Source organism: Rhinopithecus roxellana, chromosome 10, assembly GCF_007565055.1.
Source record: "Rhinopithecus roxellana isolate Shanxi Qingling chromosome 10, ASM756505v1, whole genome shotgun sequence".
In the NCBI taxonomy this organism is placed as follows: domain Eukaryota; kingdom Metazoa; phylum Chordata; class Mammalia; order Primates; family Cercopithecidae; genus Rhinopithecus; species Rhinopithecus roxellana.
In genome coordinates this window covers 80,608,565-80,624,685 of record NC_044558.1, presented here as the reverse complement: position 1 = coordinate 80,624,685, position 16,121 = coordinate 80,608,565, and the positions used below count along the sequence as shown (strand labels likewise).

General features: G+C 48.2%; 1 protein-coding gene across 1 annotated transcript; it reads right to left on the bottom strand.

The window, feature by feature from the left end:
- Positions 1-12,748: 12,748 nt before the first annotated feature.
- Positions 12,749-15,918, bottom strand: UBC (ubiquitin C). Its single transcript, XM_010368421.2, has 2 exons — positions 15,466-15,918; positions 12,749-14,649 (listed from the first exon to the last, which is right to left on the bottom strand). The coding sequence occupies exon 2, from the start codon at positions 14,644-14,646 to the stop codon at positions 12,817-12,819; it is 1,830 nt and encodes a 609-aa protein (XP_010366723.2). The 5' UTR covers positions 14,647-14,649; positions 15,466-15,918; the 3' UTR covers positions 12,749-12,816.
- Positions 15,919-16,121: the final 203 nt, after the last annotated feature.

The window sequence follows — 16,121 nt, the reverse complement described above, 5'->3', positions numbered from 1 at the left end:
CACAGCACAAAGGCTGTGTGCGGCCATGTTTCTTTAGCCACATCGAGAATCCCATGGGGTCTGATTAAAAATGCAGATTCTTGACCCTACCCAGGCCTTGCTAAGTCAGACCCTGGCGGAAGGGCTGAGACATTTTCATTTTAATTTTTTGTACAGACAGCATCTTGTTATGTTGCCTGGACTGGTCTCAAACTCCTGGCCTCAAGTGATCCTCCCAGCTCAGCCTCCCAAAGTGCTGGGATTACAGGTGTAAACCACAGCATCTGGTTGCATTTGTATCTTTAACAAGTCCCGCAGTGGCGTCATGCACACTTTACTTTATGAATCACTGGCCTACAGATGTGTACATTGGCTAGGTGAGGTGGCTCACGCCTGTAATCCTGGCACTTTGGGAGGCCAAGGCGGGTGGATCACCTGAGGTCAGGAGTTTAAGACCAGTCTGGCCAACGTGGCAAAACCCCATCTCTACAAAAATATAAAAATTAGCCAAGCATGATGGCAGGTGCCTGTAATCCCAGCTACTTGGGAGACTGAGGCAGGAGAATTGCTTGAACCTGGGAGGTGGAGGTTGCAGTGAGCTGAGATCGCACTATTGCACTCCAGCCTGGGTTACAGAGCGAGACTCCATATCAAAAAGAAAAGAAAAAAAAAAGGCTGGGCGTGGTGGCTCACGCTTGTAATGCCAGTACTTTGGGAGGCTGAGGCGGGAGGATCACAAGGTCAGGAGATCGAGACCATCCTGGCTAACACAGTGAAACGCTATCTCTACTAAAAATACAAAAAATTAGCTGGGCATGGTGGCGGGTACCTCAGGAAGCTGAGGCAGGAGAATGGCACGAACCTGGGAGGCAGAGCTTGCAGTGAGTCGAGATCGCACGGGCAACAGAGTGAGACTCCATCTCAAAAAAAAAAAAAGGATGTGTACGTTGAGTTTATCCAGAAGACAGCTGCTTTTGACTGCCTACCCTCAAATCCATGACCTTTATGGCATTCTGATTTTTTTTTCAGGGTGACGACACATTCAGCTTCAACTAATAGATTATAATTGGTCTAAACCAGTGGTTTACGAGGAGGGAAAATTTTGCCTCCCAGGGAACTTAGAAAATGTCTGGAGACTGGCCGGGCGCGGTGGCTCAAGCCTGTAATCCCAGCACTTTGGGAGGCCGAGACGGGCGGATCACGAGGTCAGGAGATCGAGACCATCCTGGCTAACACGGTGAAACCCCGTCTCTACTAAAAATACAAAAAAATAGCCGGGCGAGCTGGCGGGCGCCTGTAGTCCCAGCTACTCCGGAGGCTGAGGCAGGAGAATGGCATAAACCCGGGAGGCGGAGCTTGCAGTGAGCTGAGATCCGGCCACTGCACTCCAGCCCGGGCGACAGAGCAAGACTCCGTCTCAAAAAAAAAAAAAAAAAAAAAAAAAGAAAATGTCTGGAGACTTTCTGGGTTATCACAGCTAAGGATGACTGGGGTCCACAGGGTAGAGGCCAGGGATGCTGCTAAACATCCTACAATGCACAGGACAACCCTGAGCAAAGAATTATCCACGCCAATACGTCTGTCCATAGTGCTGAATTAGAGAAACCTTGGTCTAAACCAAACATAAAAACCCTACTCCCTACTTCGCAGCCTACTCTGCAGCTATTGAAGGCCACTGGACCCAGTTCTGACCAATGAGACCTGAAGGAAGTCAAAGAACGCTTTTCTTCATAAAAGAAACCCATGTGGCTGACCCCAATCCTCCCTGCCTCTTCCTTTGAATACAGATGTGATGTCTGGAGTTGTGGCAATAATCTTGCAACTATGAGAGAAAGAACAACAGACTCACACCCTGACATCAGAGTCCCTTATATCCAGACATCATCTTCTTCCTTTTTTTCTTTCTTTTTTTTTTGGAGACAGAACCTTACTCTGTCTCCCAGACTGGAGTGCAGTGATGCAATTATAACTCACTGCAGCTTTGACCTCCCAGGCAACCCTGCTGCCTCAGCCTCCCAAGTAGCTGGGACTATAGGCTTGCACCTCTAGGCCTGGCTCTCATTCTTTTTATTAGTATTGAAACTATAGAATCCATTTTTAAATTAACCCAGCTAAGTTTTTGTCTTTTGTAGAGACAGGGGTCTTGTTATGTTGCCAGGTATGGTCTTAAACTCCTGGCCTCAAGTGATCTTCTCACCTCGACCTCCCAAAGCACTGGGATTACAGGTGTGAGCCACTGCACCTGGTGTTAAAAAAAAAAATTATTAAAAATTTAAAAAGAGGCCGGGCGCGGTGGCTCAAACCTGTAATCCCAGCACTTTGGGAGGCCGAGACGGGCGGATCACAAGGTCAGGAGATCAAGACCATCCTGGCTAACCAGGTGAAACCCCATCTCTACTAAAAAATACAAAAAGTAGCCGGGCGAGGTGGCAGGCGCCTGTAGTCCCAGCTACTCGGGAGGCTGAGGCAGGAGAATGGCGTAAACCCAAAAGGCGGAGCTTGCAGTGAGCCGAGATCCGGCCACTGCACTCCAGTTTGGGCGACAAAGCGAGACTCCGTCTCTTAAAAAAAAAAAAAAAAATAAAAAAATTAAAAAGAATGATCATGGGCCAAGTACGGTGGCTCACACCTGTCATCCCAGCACTTTGGGGGACTGAGTTGGACAGATCACTTGAGACCTGGAGTTCCAGACCAGCCTGGGCAACATGGTGAAACCCCCATCTCTACAAAAAATACAATAGCTAGGACTACAGGCACCCGCCACCACACCCGGCTAATTTTTTTGTATTTTTAGTAGAGAAGGAGTTTCACTGTGTTGGGAGGCTGAGGCAGGAGAATGGTGTAAACCCAGGAGGTAGAGCTTGCAGTGAGCTGAAATCGTGCCACTGCACTCCAGCCTGGGCAACAGAGCAAGACTTCGTCTCAAAAGAAAAAAAAGTTAGGGCCAGGCGCAGCGGCTGACACCTGTAATCCCAGCACTTTGTGGGGCTGAGGCAGGTGGATCACTTTAGCCCAGGACTTTGGGACCAGCCTAGGCAACATGGTGAAACCCTGTCTCTACAAAAAAACACAAAAATTGGCTGGGCATGGTGGTGCACACCTATTAGTCCCAGCGACTTGGGGGGCTGAGGTGGGGGGATCACTTGGGCCTGGGGAAGTCAAGGCTGCAGGGAGCCATGATCTCACCATTGCACTCTGGCCTGGGCAACAGAGTGAGACCCTGTCTCAAAAAATAATGATAATAATACCAGTGTGGCCAACATGGTGAAACCTCGTCAGTACTAAAAATACAAAAATTGGCTGGGTATGGTGGCACACACCTGTAATCCCAGCTACTCGGGAGGTTGAAGCATGAGAATCGCTTGAACCTGGGAGGCAGAGGTTGCGGTGAGCTGAGATCTCACTGCTACACTCCAGCCTGGGCAACAAGAACGAAACTCTGTTTTATTTATATACATATAAATTCAGCATATATATATATGCTGAAATTCCTGCAAACTAACGTTAGCTTTGTCTTCATTGTGGGCAGAATGGCAATAACATCATCTGGAGGTTATGATGATCTCATCTGGGTAGCAGGTAAATTTTTTTTTTTTTTAGACGGAGTCTCGCTCTGTCACCCAAGCTGGAGTGCAGTGGCGCGATCTCGGCTCACTACAACCTCCTCCTCCCAGGTTCAAGGGATTCTCCTGCCTCAGCCTCCCGAGTAGCTGGGACTACAGGCATGCGCCACTACGCCCAGCTAATTTTTGTATTTTTAGTAGAGACGGGGTTGATTGGCCAGGATGGTCTCGATCTCTTGACCTCATGTTCCGCCCGCCTCGGCCTCCCAAAGTGCTGGGATTACAGGCGTGAGCCACCGCGCCCGGCCAGCTGGTAAATTTTTTTTCTCCTTACACTGGGCCCCACAGAAGGGGGTGAGGTTTGGCTGCAGCTTTGGGGGACATAGCTAAGGAAGGATGTCAAGTCTAGGCCAAGGACAGGAGTGAGCTATCAGATCCCCCAGGGAAGGAGCAGAACCCTGGAGCATTAATATCTGCAGCACACAATTGTGATTTCTCCGCGTTGCCGTTTCCTTTTACTGCCCCCATGTCTAGCTGTCCTAAGGAAAGAGCCAGATACCTGACGCAGCCCAGAGAAGCCAAGTCGAAGGTGTCAAGAGGTCATGGGCAGAATCTCTCAAGGCAGCCAGCTGGCTGAGTGACAAATGACGACAATCACAGATTTGTGGAGAGTACAAGCATTCTTCAGAAACTCCCAAAAATACCAGCGAGGGGAAACTGGTAAGTGGACTTCCTCGAGGACTCACGCACAGTGCAGAACAGACCACTGTCCCATGCGCTTGCAGGGACACACTGGCCCCTAAACACTGGCCCACACAGCACGGAGTCACACTTGCCCCTCCCTCTTGCCTACGGTCGCTCCCCAGCCACAGTTGATGCTAACGAGCTTTGCCCTTCACTCCCGGGAGGTCGGCAGCTTTTGCACATTTTAAGATCACTTAAGAGTTTATAAATATGTCCTGTTTCTCTATGACCATCGCTATGGAAGAGACGAAGGTGTCCTAACCTGTTTCCCATCCAAACTTGTGTTCTAACCCTAAAAGGAAAAGCAGCAATAAAAACAACCAAAACATTTTTTAAAAATAGGTTTTGTAGTTTCAAAAACATTAAAAAGAATAAGAGCCAAGCCTAGAGGTGCGCACCTGTAATCCCAGCTACTTGGGAGGCTGAGGCAAGAGGATGGCTTGAGCTAGGGAGGTTTAGGCTGCAGTGAGCTGTGATCATGACACTGCACTCCAGCCTAGGCGACAGAGGGAGACACCATTTGTAAAAAAAAAAAAAAAAAAATTTTGTTTTTGAGATGGAGTCTCACTTTGTCGCCCAGGCTGGAGTGCAGTGGCATAATCTCAGCTCACTGTAACCTCCGCCTCCTGAATTCAAGCGATTCTCCTCCCTCAACCTCCCAAGTAGCTGGGATTACAGGTGCATACCACCACACCTGGCTAATTTTTCTATTTTTAGTAGAGACAGGATTTCACCGTTGGCCAGCTGAGATCTCCAACTACTGACCTCAGGTGATCCACCCACCTCGGCCTCCCAAAGTGCCGGGATTACAGGCGTGAGCCACTGCACCAGGTGTTAAAAAAAAAAAAAATTGGCCGGGCACGGTGGCTCAAGCCTGTAATCCCAGCACTTTGGGAGGCCGAGACGGGCGGATCACGAGGTCAGGAGCTCGAGACCATCCTGGCTAACATGGTGAAACCCCGTCTCTACTAAAAAATACAAAAAACTAGCCGGGCGAGGTGGCGGGCGCCTGTAGTCCCAGCTACTCGGGAGGCTGAGGCAGGAGAATGGCGTAAACCCAGGAGGCGGAGCTTGCAGTGAGCTGAGATCCGGCCACTGCACTCCAGCCCGGGCGACAGAGCAAGACTCCGTCTCAAAAAAAAAAAAAAAAAAAAAAAAAAAAAAAAAAAAAATTTAAATTTGAAAAGAATGATCGTGGGCCAAGTACGGTGGCCCACACCTGTAATCCCAGCACTTTGGGGGACTGAGTTGGACAGATCACTTGAGACCAGAAGTTCGAGACCAGCCTGGGCAACATGGTGAAACCCCCATCTCTACAAAAAATACAAAAATTAGCCAAGTGTGGTGGCACACATCTATTTTCCTAATTACTTAGGAGGCTAAGGCGGGAGGTTCACTTGAGCTCAGGAGTTCAAGACCAGCCTGGCCAACATGGGGAAATCCCAACTCTACAAAAAATACAAAAAATTAGACATGATGGTGAACGCTTATAGTTTCAGCTATTTGGGAGGCTGAGGTGGGAGAATTGCTTGAGCGCAGAAGTTGCAGTGAGCCAAGATAGTACCACTGCACTCCAGCCTGGGCAATAGAGCCAGATCTTACCTCAAAAAAAAAAAAAAGCAAAAACAAAACAAAACCCAATGAACGTGTAATCCAATTCTGGCTAATGCTGGCAAGTCCGCTAAGAGGACTTCTGGGAAAGATTTTCTTGCTCCTAACAGGAATCACAGGAAAGAGATGTCACCTTCCCTTCCTCTGGGCATTGTCTACATGTGATGTCGGGAACTGCTCAGCCATCTTGCTGACAACCTGAGAAAAAAAGACCACACAGAGAGGAGGCCAGAGCCCTAGCTCTGAATGTCTTACTCTGAAGATAATATCAATATATTTCCTTTTTTTTTTTTTTTAGACGGAGTCTCGCTCTGTCGCCCAGGCTGGAGTGCAGTGGCCGGATCTCGGCTCACTGCAAGCTCCGCCTTTCGGGGATTTCCGCCATTCTCTCCTGCCTCAGCCCTCCGAGTAGCTGGGACTACAGGCGCCCGCCACCCTCGCCCGGCTAGTTTTTTTTTTTTTTGTATTTTTTAGTAGAAGACGGAGTTTCACCATGTTAGCCAGGATGTGTCTCGATCTCCTGACCATCGTGATCCGCCGTCTCGGCCTCCCAAAGTGCTGGGATTACAGGCTTGAGCCACCGCGCCCGGCCAATATAATTCCTTATTGTTTAGGCCAATTGGGTTGAATTTTCTTCCACTGGAAGTATCCTAATACAGTAGAGTCTCAATAAAGTTTTTATTAAATAAATAACTAGGGGCTGGGCACAGTGGCTCATGCCTATAATCCCAGTACTTTGGGAGGCTGAGGCACGGGATGCCTTTGAGCCCAGGAGTTCAGACCAACTGTGCATATAGGTTACCTCTGTCCTCTACAAAAAAAAAAAAAAAAAAATCAAAAAATTAGCTAGGCATGGTGGTGCACACCTGTAGTCCTCCCCGCTTGGGAGGCTGAGGTGGGAGAATGGCTTGAGCCCAGGAATTCAAGGCTACAGCGAGCTATGGTTGCACCACTGCACTCTAGCCTGAGTGACAGAGCAAGACACTATCTCTAAAATATGAATAAAGAAATACATAAGTGGATACCTACATTTGTTAAAAATAAGATCTCAAGCCGGGTGTGGTGGTTCACACGTGTAATCCTAGCACTTCGGGAGGCCGAGGCAGGCGGATCACCTGAGGTCAGGAGTTTGAGACCAGCCTGACCATCATGAAGAAACCCTGTCTCTATTAAAAATCCAAAAAAAATTAGCTAGGCGTGTTGGTGCATGCCTGTTATCCCAACTACTCGGAGCCTGAGGCAGGCGAATCACTTGAACCTGGGAGGCAAAGGTTGTGGTAAGCCAAGATTGCACCATTGCACTCCAGCCTGGGCAACAAGAGCACAACTCCATCTCAGAAAAAAAAAAAAAAAAGATCTCAAATAGTAACTAGTAGTGATGAAACTTTTTTCTTTTTTGAGACAGGGGCTTGCTGTGTCACCCAGGCTGGAGTGTAGTGGCGTGAGCATGGTTCACTACAGCCTCCACCTCCCAGGCTCAAACAGTCCTCCCACCTCAGCCTCCTGAGTAGCTGGGACTACAGGTGTACACCACCACTCCCAGTTAATTTTTGTATTTTTTATTTTATTAATGTATCTGAAGCTCACTCTTCCTCAATACAATTACCTTGTATTAATTCAGTTAAAAGATATTTAACCCATTTACTCAGCTGGTCACAGTGGCTCACACCTGTAATCGCAGCACTTTGGGAGGCCGAGGTGGGTGGATCACCTGAGGTCGGGAGTTCGAGACCAGCCTGGCCAATATGGTGTAACCCTGTCTCTACTAAAAATACAAAAAAAAAAAAAAAAAAAAAAATTAGCTAAGCGTGGTGACAGGCACCTGTAATCCCAGCTACTGGGGAGGCTGAAGCAAGAGAATCGTGTGAACCTGGGAGGCAGAGGTTGAAGTGGGCCAAGATCATGCCACTGTACTCCAGCCTGGGCAACAGAGTGAGACTCTTTAAAAAAAAAAAAAAAAAAAAGTATTTCAAAGGTATTTCATCCATTTACTGATAGCAACATTTGAAGCCAGTGGTTCCCAGGGCCATTAGTTTCACTAGGAGAGTTTTTTTAAATGCTGATGCCTGGGCCCCACTCCAGACCAAGCATTTGGTATTTGTTGAAAGCCCTCCAGCCCCATCTCTTCACTTGCTTTTCCCACCTCAGTTACGCTGGTCTCCTTTCTGTTCTTCAAATATGCCCAAGTCTTCCAGCCCCAGGGCCCCCGTGCTATTTCCTGACTCTGTACCTTCTGCAAAGCTAAGGCCCATCTTCCAGGTCTCATATAAATAGTGTCTTTCCCGAAAGCCTCTCCTGACCATCCGCAAGTAGGATCCCAAACCCCTCCCAGTCAACCTGACAGCCTCATATAACTCCTGTCACCATGTGTAATTTTTGCTTACTAGCAAATCAAACAGAAGCAAGCCATTTGATTGTTTCTTTTTTTTTTTTTTTTTTTTTAGAAAGTCTCATGAGCCTCTGTACAAAATAGAAAAGTTGATGGGATTTCAGGGAAAATGGATAATCTTCAGTTGGGGCAGTCAAAGAAGGCTTTATGGAATATTTGAATTAGATCTTGACATTATATTTTGACAGTACTTTAAATAAATACAAATAATGTTATTTTTTTTTAGACTCATGCAACCTCATGTATGTAAGGGAATCCTTACATAGTGTTCATTCGAGTGTAAAACCACACTTTGGGATGCTTTACAATTTAACAATCAGGAACACTTTATTTTATTGACTTAAATTTGTCGAGGTGGCAGGGAACAACTGAGTGAAGGGTGGGAAATGGCAGTGTGTATGTGGGGGAAAAAAGTAGCCAGCAGATAAGGGAAGCAGGGTGCAGAGTATTTTGAGGGGTTAGACCTGACCAGCTATAACAGGAAATAGAGGCTCTAGATTGAAGAATGGCTACAATGGATGTTACGGAGAAATTCCAGCTGGGGTGGAAACATATAGCTGCAAAATTGGAAGAGCAGCTTATTCTAGGCAGAAAAGAAGAAAGTAAAAGGCATCTGAGGGAATAGTAAATTAATGCTTACTGATAAGTAAACAAGCCTCTGGAAGTAGAAAGGTAAAAGCATAAATTGCTTGGTCAACCACAACCGCTTGGGAGTGCTGCAGGCTTCCTGACTAAACCAAAGTCTGTCCCTGAAGCTCCCTCTTCCGGCAGAAATAAACACTGCACACTAAGCTGGCTGACTCCTTTAAATTAAAAGGCGCTTGCCAATCTCTAAACAGTATACCTGTATGGGAGTCACAATTGTAATATCTTGGTGAGGGTTTTGTTGTGCCTTCAGACAAACTATAAAAGGAACACTAATTTAAATAAATACAAACAATGTTATTTTGTTCTTAAGATTCATGCAACCACATCTATGTAAGTGAATCCTTATATGGTATTCATTCAAGTGTGAAACCAAACTTAGGGATGCTTTAAAATTTAACAATCAGGAACAAGACTCTGTTAAAAAAAAAAAAAAGAAATGTTAGAACTCTGTCAAACTATAAAAATATAAAGTGAAATAGCACAGTGCAGAACAGACTGTACAGTCCAGTGTGCTACCTTTCGTATAAAGGGGAATTACATATATTATATATAAATTTTTTTATTATTTATGTATATACAGTACTCGCTATATATGCATAAAGTCTGAAAGTACATGCTGGGGGGAAGGGGTGGATGGGAGACAAGGATGGAAGATTTTTTTTGTTCGTTTGTTTGTTTTTGGAGACCGTGTCTCACTCTGTCAGTCAGGCTGGAGTGTGGTGGCACGATCTTGGCTCACTGCAACCTCCACCTCCCAGGTTCAAGTGATTCTCCCACCTCAGCCTCCTAAGTAGCTGGGACTACAGGTGTGCGTCACCACGCCCAGCTAATTTTTGTATGTTTATTAGAGATGAGGTTTTGCCAATATATATATATTGGCCAGGCTGGTCTCGAACTCCTGACCTCAGGTGATCTGCCCACCTCGGTCTCCCAAAGTGCTAGGATTACAGGTGTGAGCAGTGAGCGGCCTGGAAGATTTTTTGTTATATACTGTTTAAAAGTTTTTAAGTAGTTGAAACACATGAAGACATCACCTCAAAAAGTCACATTGATTCAAAAATATGCACATTAAGGATTTTTTGGAAAAATTTAAAAATTGAGAAATATCACAGGACAGTAATACAGTAATCATGAATAATTACAAAAATAAGTGCTGGCTGGGCATGGTGGCTCATGCCTGTAATCCCAGCACTTTGGGAGGCCAAGGCGGGTGGATCACAAGGTCAGGAGCTCGAGACCATCCTGGCTAACACGGTGAAACCCCATCTCTACTAAAAACAGAAAAAATTAGCTGGGCCTGGTGGCAGGCGCCTGTAGTCCCAGCTACTCGGGAGGCTGAGGCAGGAGAATGGCGTGAACCCGGGAGGCGGAGCTTGCAGTGAGCCAAGATCGCGCCACTGCACTCCAGCCTGGACAAAGCGAGACTCTGTCTCAAAAAAAGAAAAGTATCCCTGGAAAGTAAAATTGAGTAGGGAATTTAAATGGGTTATTATCACCTTTGACTTTATAACCTGCACACACACACACAAAATGTGTATGTATTTAATTACAAACTAATTAAATTAAAGACCTGGCGTGGTGCCTCACACCTGTAATCTCAGCGCTTTGGGAGGCAGAGGCAGGAGAATCACTTGAGGCAGGAGTTTGAGACCAACCTAGGCAACAAGTGAAATCCCCTTGTTTTGTTTTGTTTTTTTTTTTTTTTTTTTTTTTTGAGACTGAGTCTGGCTCTGTCGCCCAGGCTGGAATGCAGTGACACAATCTCGGCTCACTGCAACCTCCACACCGTGGGTTCAAACGATTCTCCTGCCTCAGCCTCCCGAGTAGCTGAGATTACAGGCACCTGCCAACACACTCAGCTATTTTTTGTATATTTTGTATATTTAGTAGAGATGGGGTTTTGCCTTGTTGGCCAGGATGATCTCGAACTCCTGACCTCAGGTGATCCGCCCGCCTCAACCTCCCAAAGTGGCTTACAGGCGTGAGCCACCGCACCTGGCCTGAAATCCCCTATTTTTAAAAAGGGTAAATAAATGTGTTTTTTTTTCCTCTGGGAGTGACAATACATGGAAATTTCACCTTCTACATCACTAATTTTATGAATGTGCTTATGTTGCTCTATAATGCTTTTCAAAACTTTTCTAGTACCTATGCTTGTAATTTCGGAATTTCTCATTGAACTTGATAGAAGCACTTTAGTTCAAGGAGCCAAGTGTTCTTCAGTGAGTTTTCAAGTTAGCATCCTCACCTCTACAACACTTGCACAGCTTAAAACAGACTAATGTTCGCTCATGCCAAGATCCTGCCGGCTCTGCACAATGCTGTAACACCAATATGACCCAGTTCCCACATCCCACATCTTCAACAGCTTTAGCAGCCACGGCCTTCCTTGCACTTGACTTGATGCAGCTTGGAAGCTTTCAAAGAGCACTTGACACTGATTTATCAATGTTGCAATGCCTGACACCAAGTGTACATCTTTAAGACACTATTCAAGGTATTTCTTCCTTATACTAAGGTCACCCAGATTTTAATGGGCACTAAAATTACACACAAATTTGCATACTAACTGGAAGTGATCGCCTGCCCAGTAGTGGTTGAGTTTGTTGGGTTCTTGTAACGTTTCCTGATTCATGTACTCACTTGCATGGGAGGGTCATGGAAATTATTATACATTAGATGCACTCATAATGAAAACTCGCAAAGCATTTCCTTAAGATTTACAAATTTCTCAAATTTTAGTCCAGTAACCCTAACCCTAAAGCTAAAACTGGTTTAAGCCACCCTTAGCTGCTTTACAATTGCAGGCGAACGTGAGATTCTTCTACAGCAGAGTTTGTTCATGAATCCCCTTAAAACTTTAGGGAAGAAGGGATGGAGTGATTCTCCTTGGGAAAAACCTTCCAAGACCTTTAAGGGAAGGGCCTCTGGATGACTGCCTGGTGTCCACCTCTTGTATTAAATCAGTGTCCCTCCAACTTCCACCTTTGGTTCTAGTCAACACCTTACCAGGACCCTTCGATTGGGCAAATGCTACTATACACTTGGGACAAATCCAAAGGTCAATTGTTTCCCCCACTGGTTATGTGCCAATCCTCCATCTATAGTCACATAAAATGCGCCATTTTATCAGCAAGAATTGTTTCAAGGAATAGCTCATTCTCTAACCAGTAATTCCTCTTCTACACCTTGGTGGCTATGCCTTTTAATGCTTTACCCGCCACATCCTCTTAAAATTTGATCCCATGACTGTCTACGCAGCTCAATGTGCATTTATATAGACCCATGTACTTAAAGCATCCTTTCATAGTTACCCTCCCATCACTCCCACCTTTTAAAATTCCTTCCTCCTTCCTGGTGTTCCGGTAATTCTCCCATTCTCTTACCTCACACATCACCCACAAACCAGTATTTTTAAAGTTAACTTAAATCTGCTATGTAAAATACTTCCATCTCCCAACTCTTTTGTCTTGCTGTTCCCCCAGCAGTACACTGGCACTCAGATCACTGCAACCTCCGCTTCATTGGTTCAAGGGTTCTCCTGCCTCACCCTCCCATGTAGCTGGAATCACAGGCACTCACCACACCTGCCTTTTTGTATTTTCAGTAGACATAGGGTTTCACCACGTTGGCCAAGCTGGTCTTGAAGCTGGCTTTTATTTGCACCCACCTTCTACAGTTCATACTGTATTAAGGTCAACCCCTTCACTGACATTTCAGTTACCACAGCAACATTTGTAGACTGAAAACCTACCTTGATCCCCTTCCCCCAGTCTAATGCAAAATAACCTTAACTTTTAAAAAACCACACCAGTTGGGAATGCAACAACTTTATTGAAAGAAAAGTGCAATGAAATTTGTTGAAACCTTAAAAGGGGAAACTTAGACACCCCCCCTCAAGCGCAGGACCAAGTGCAGAGTGGACTCTTTCTGGATGTTGTAGTCAGACAGGGTGCGTCCATCTTCCAGCTGTTTCCCAGCAAAGATCAACCTCTGCTGGTCAGGAGGGATGCCTTCCTTATCTTGGATCTTTGCCTTGACATTCTCAATGGTGTCGCTGGGCTCGACCTCGAGGGTGATGGTCTTGCCAGTCAGGGTCTTCACGAAGATCTGCATCCCACCTCTGAGACGGAGCACCAGGTGCAGGGTGGACTCTTTCTGGATGTTGTAGTCAGACAGGGTGCGCCCATCTTCCAGCTGCTTTCCAGCAAAGATCAACCTCTGCTGGTCAGGAGGGATGCCCTCCTTGTCCTGGATCTTTGCCTTGACATTCTCAATGGTGTCGCTGGGCTCGACCTCGAGGGTGATGGTCTTGCCAGTCAGGGTCTTCACGAAGATCTGCATCCCACCTCTGAGACGGAGCACCAGGTGCAGGGTGGACTCTTTCTGGATGTTGTAGTCAGACAGGGTGCGCCCATCTTCCAGCTGCTTTCCAGCAAAGATCAACCTCTGCTGGTCAGGAGGGATGCCCTCCTTGTCTTGGATCTTTGCCTTGACATTCTCAATGGTGTCACTGGGCTCGACCTCGAGGGTGATGGTCTTGCCAGTCAGGGTCTTCACGAAGATCTGCATCCCACCTCTGAGGCGGAGCACCAGGTGCAGGGTGGACTCTTTCTGGATGTTGTAGTCAGACAGGGTGCGCCCATCTTCCAGCTGCTTTCCAGCAAAGATCAACCTCTGCTGGTCAGGAGGGATGCCCTCCTTGTCCTGGATCTTTGCCTTGACATTCTCAATGGTGTCGCTGGGCTCGACCTCGAGGGTGATGGTCTTGCCAGTCAGGGTCTTCACGAAGATCTGCATCCCACCTCTGAGGCGGAGCACCAGGTGCAAGGTGGACTCTTTCTGGATGTTGTAGTCAGACAGGGTGCGTCCATCCTCCAGCTGTTTCCCAGCAAAGATCAACCTCTGCTGGTCAGGAGGGATGCCTTCCTTGTCCTGGATCTTTGCCTTGACATTCTCAATGGTGTCACTGGGCTCGACCTCGAGGGTGATGGTCTTGCCAGTCAGGGTCTTCACGAAGATCTGCATCCCACCTCTGAGACGGAGCACCAGGTGCAGGGTGGACTCCTTCTGGATGTTGTAGTCAGACAGGGTGCGCCCATCTTCCAGCTGCTTTCCAGCAAAGATCAACCTCTGCTGGTCAGGAGGAATGCCTTCCTTGTCCTGGATCTTTGCCTTGACATTCTCAATGGTGTCACTGGGCTCGACCTCGAGGGTGATGGTCTTGCCAGTCAGGGTCTTCACGAAGATCTGCATCCCACCTCTGAGGCGGAGCACCAGGTGCAGGGTGGACTCTTTCTGGATGTTGTAGTCAGACAGGGTGCGCCCATCTTCCAGCTGCTTTCCAGCAAAGATCAACCTCTGCTGGTCAGGAGGAATGCCTTCCTTATCCTGGATCTTTGCCTTGACATTCTCGATGGTGTCACTGGGCTCGACCTCGAGGGTGATGGTCTTGCCAGTCAGGGTCTTCACGAAGATCTGCATCCCACCTCTGAGACGGAGCACCAGGTGCAAGGTGGACTCTTTCTGGATGTTGTAGTCAGACAGGGTGCGTCCATCTTCCAGCTGCTTTCCGGCAAAGATCAGCCTCTGCTGGTCAGGAGGGATGCCCTCCTTATCTTGGATCTTTGCCTTGACATTCTCAATGGTGTCACTGGGCTCAACCTCAAGGGTGATGGTCTTGCCAGTCAGAGTCTTCACGAAGATCTGCATTGTCTAACAAAAAAGCCAAAAACCACCAGGATTTAGCAGTGTACTAATCTTCCTAATACTTAAACTATATGTTATATTCACCTAAATGGTTACTATTTAAAAGGTACCTAAGAAACTTCACAAAATTACACTCGCCGACCCCGAACGCATAGTTTAAAACCCAGACTTCAGCTACTTAATAGGTACATAGAACTGACCAAAGAAACTGACGCCTCACTTAACCCTCCCCTCACCAGAGGTCAGGCCCCTGTCGACTCAGGAGGGCCTACCCTAGGCCCCAACGCTGCGTCCTGCGACGGAAAAAAACCTACTGCACACCTACTGGCAGGTGGCCCCACCCTACATTATGAGCCAACAGAACGGATGACGTCACGACACGGCGAGGGCGCGCGCTCCTCAAGCTACGGGTGCACTGACAAGTGGCACCGCCAGTAACTGCCGGCCCCGCAACAGACGACGAACCGAGTTCTCCAGTCAGTGACAGACTTCACATCAAGGTCCCCAAATGGTGCCCCAGCCCACCTCACCAGAATAAAAGCGTTCCCGCACTAGCGAAAACCTCAAAGCCTTGGGTTCTTGCCGCCCACCATGCCCCCCACCTTGTTTCAACGACCTCACAGCCCGCCTCACAAGCGTCTTCCATTCAACAGCCGCCATTTTGCTGCGCTCCCCTCCCACCCCCGCTCAAGGCCACTTTGCTCGCGGACCCAGACTACAGCCTTCGGTGGTCTCTCGACCCGCGGCGTCGGCCCCCCACCATTCCACTGAGCGGCCCAGCAGCCACGAAAGCCCTGGCCGGCCCAGCAGCCCGCTGCTCACCAAGTGGAGATGACACCGACGCACAAACAAGAACTCCGCTCCAACTCCCAGGCTGCGACGGAACTAGCTGCGCCACGCCCGGCGCGTCCTTATATAGTCATCGGCGTTCACCGCCCCAAGGAAATCCCTCCGCAGAATCGCCGAGAAGGGACTACTTTTGCTCGCCCGTTCCGGTCTCTGGAAAGAAAACCAGTGCCCTAGAGTCACCCAAGTCCCGTCCCAAAATGTCCTCCTGCTGAGACTGGGGTTCTGGGACCGAGTCTGGTGGGCAGCGGGTTGCCGTCCTGAGCGTCCAAGCGGAAGAATCAGGGCGCTCGCTGCGCGCTGCGACCATGACGTGGAGGCGCTCGCCGAGAGGAGGGGGGCGTCCGCGGGAGGCGCCAAAACCCGGTGCGGAGTCCGCGGCGCCCGGAGCGGGTGGGTGGCCCGCGTTCCTCAGCCGCGGCCCCGCGGCCCCTCCCCTCAGCCCCCGCGGTCCCCTCGGGTCGCGAACCCCGTGTTCGGCGGACGTGCGGCGCGGACCGAGCGCCTCCCGCAGAGTCGGGGTCTCCCTCTCCTCCCTCGCGACCCGCCCTGGCCCACCCCGCGAGATGGACGGGTCTTTATTTTTGAGTCACATTTGAGATAATAACGGGGTTTCCTTTGCTCAGCCCCCC

Excerpts from the sequence above, each read along its gene's own strand:
- UBC (XM_010368421.2), bottom strand. The coding sequence starts at position 14,646 with ATGCAGATCTTCGTGAAGACTCTGACTGGCAAGACCATCACCCTTGAG.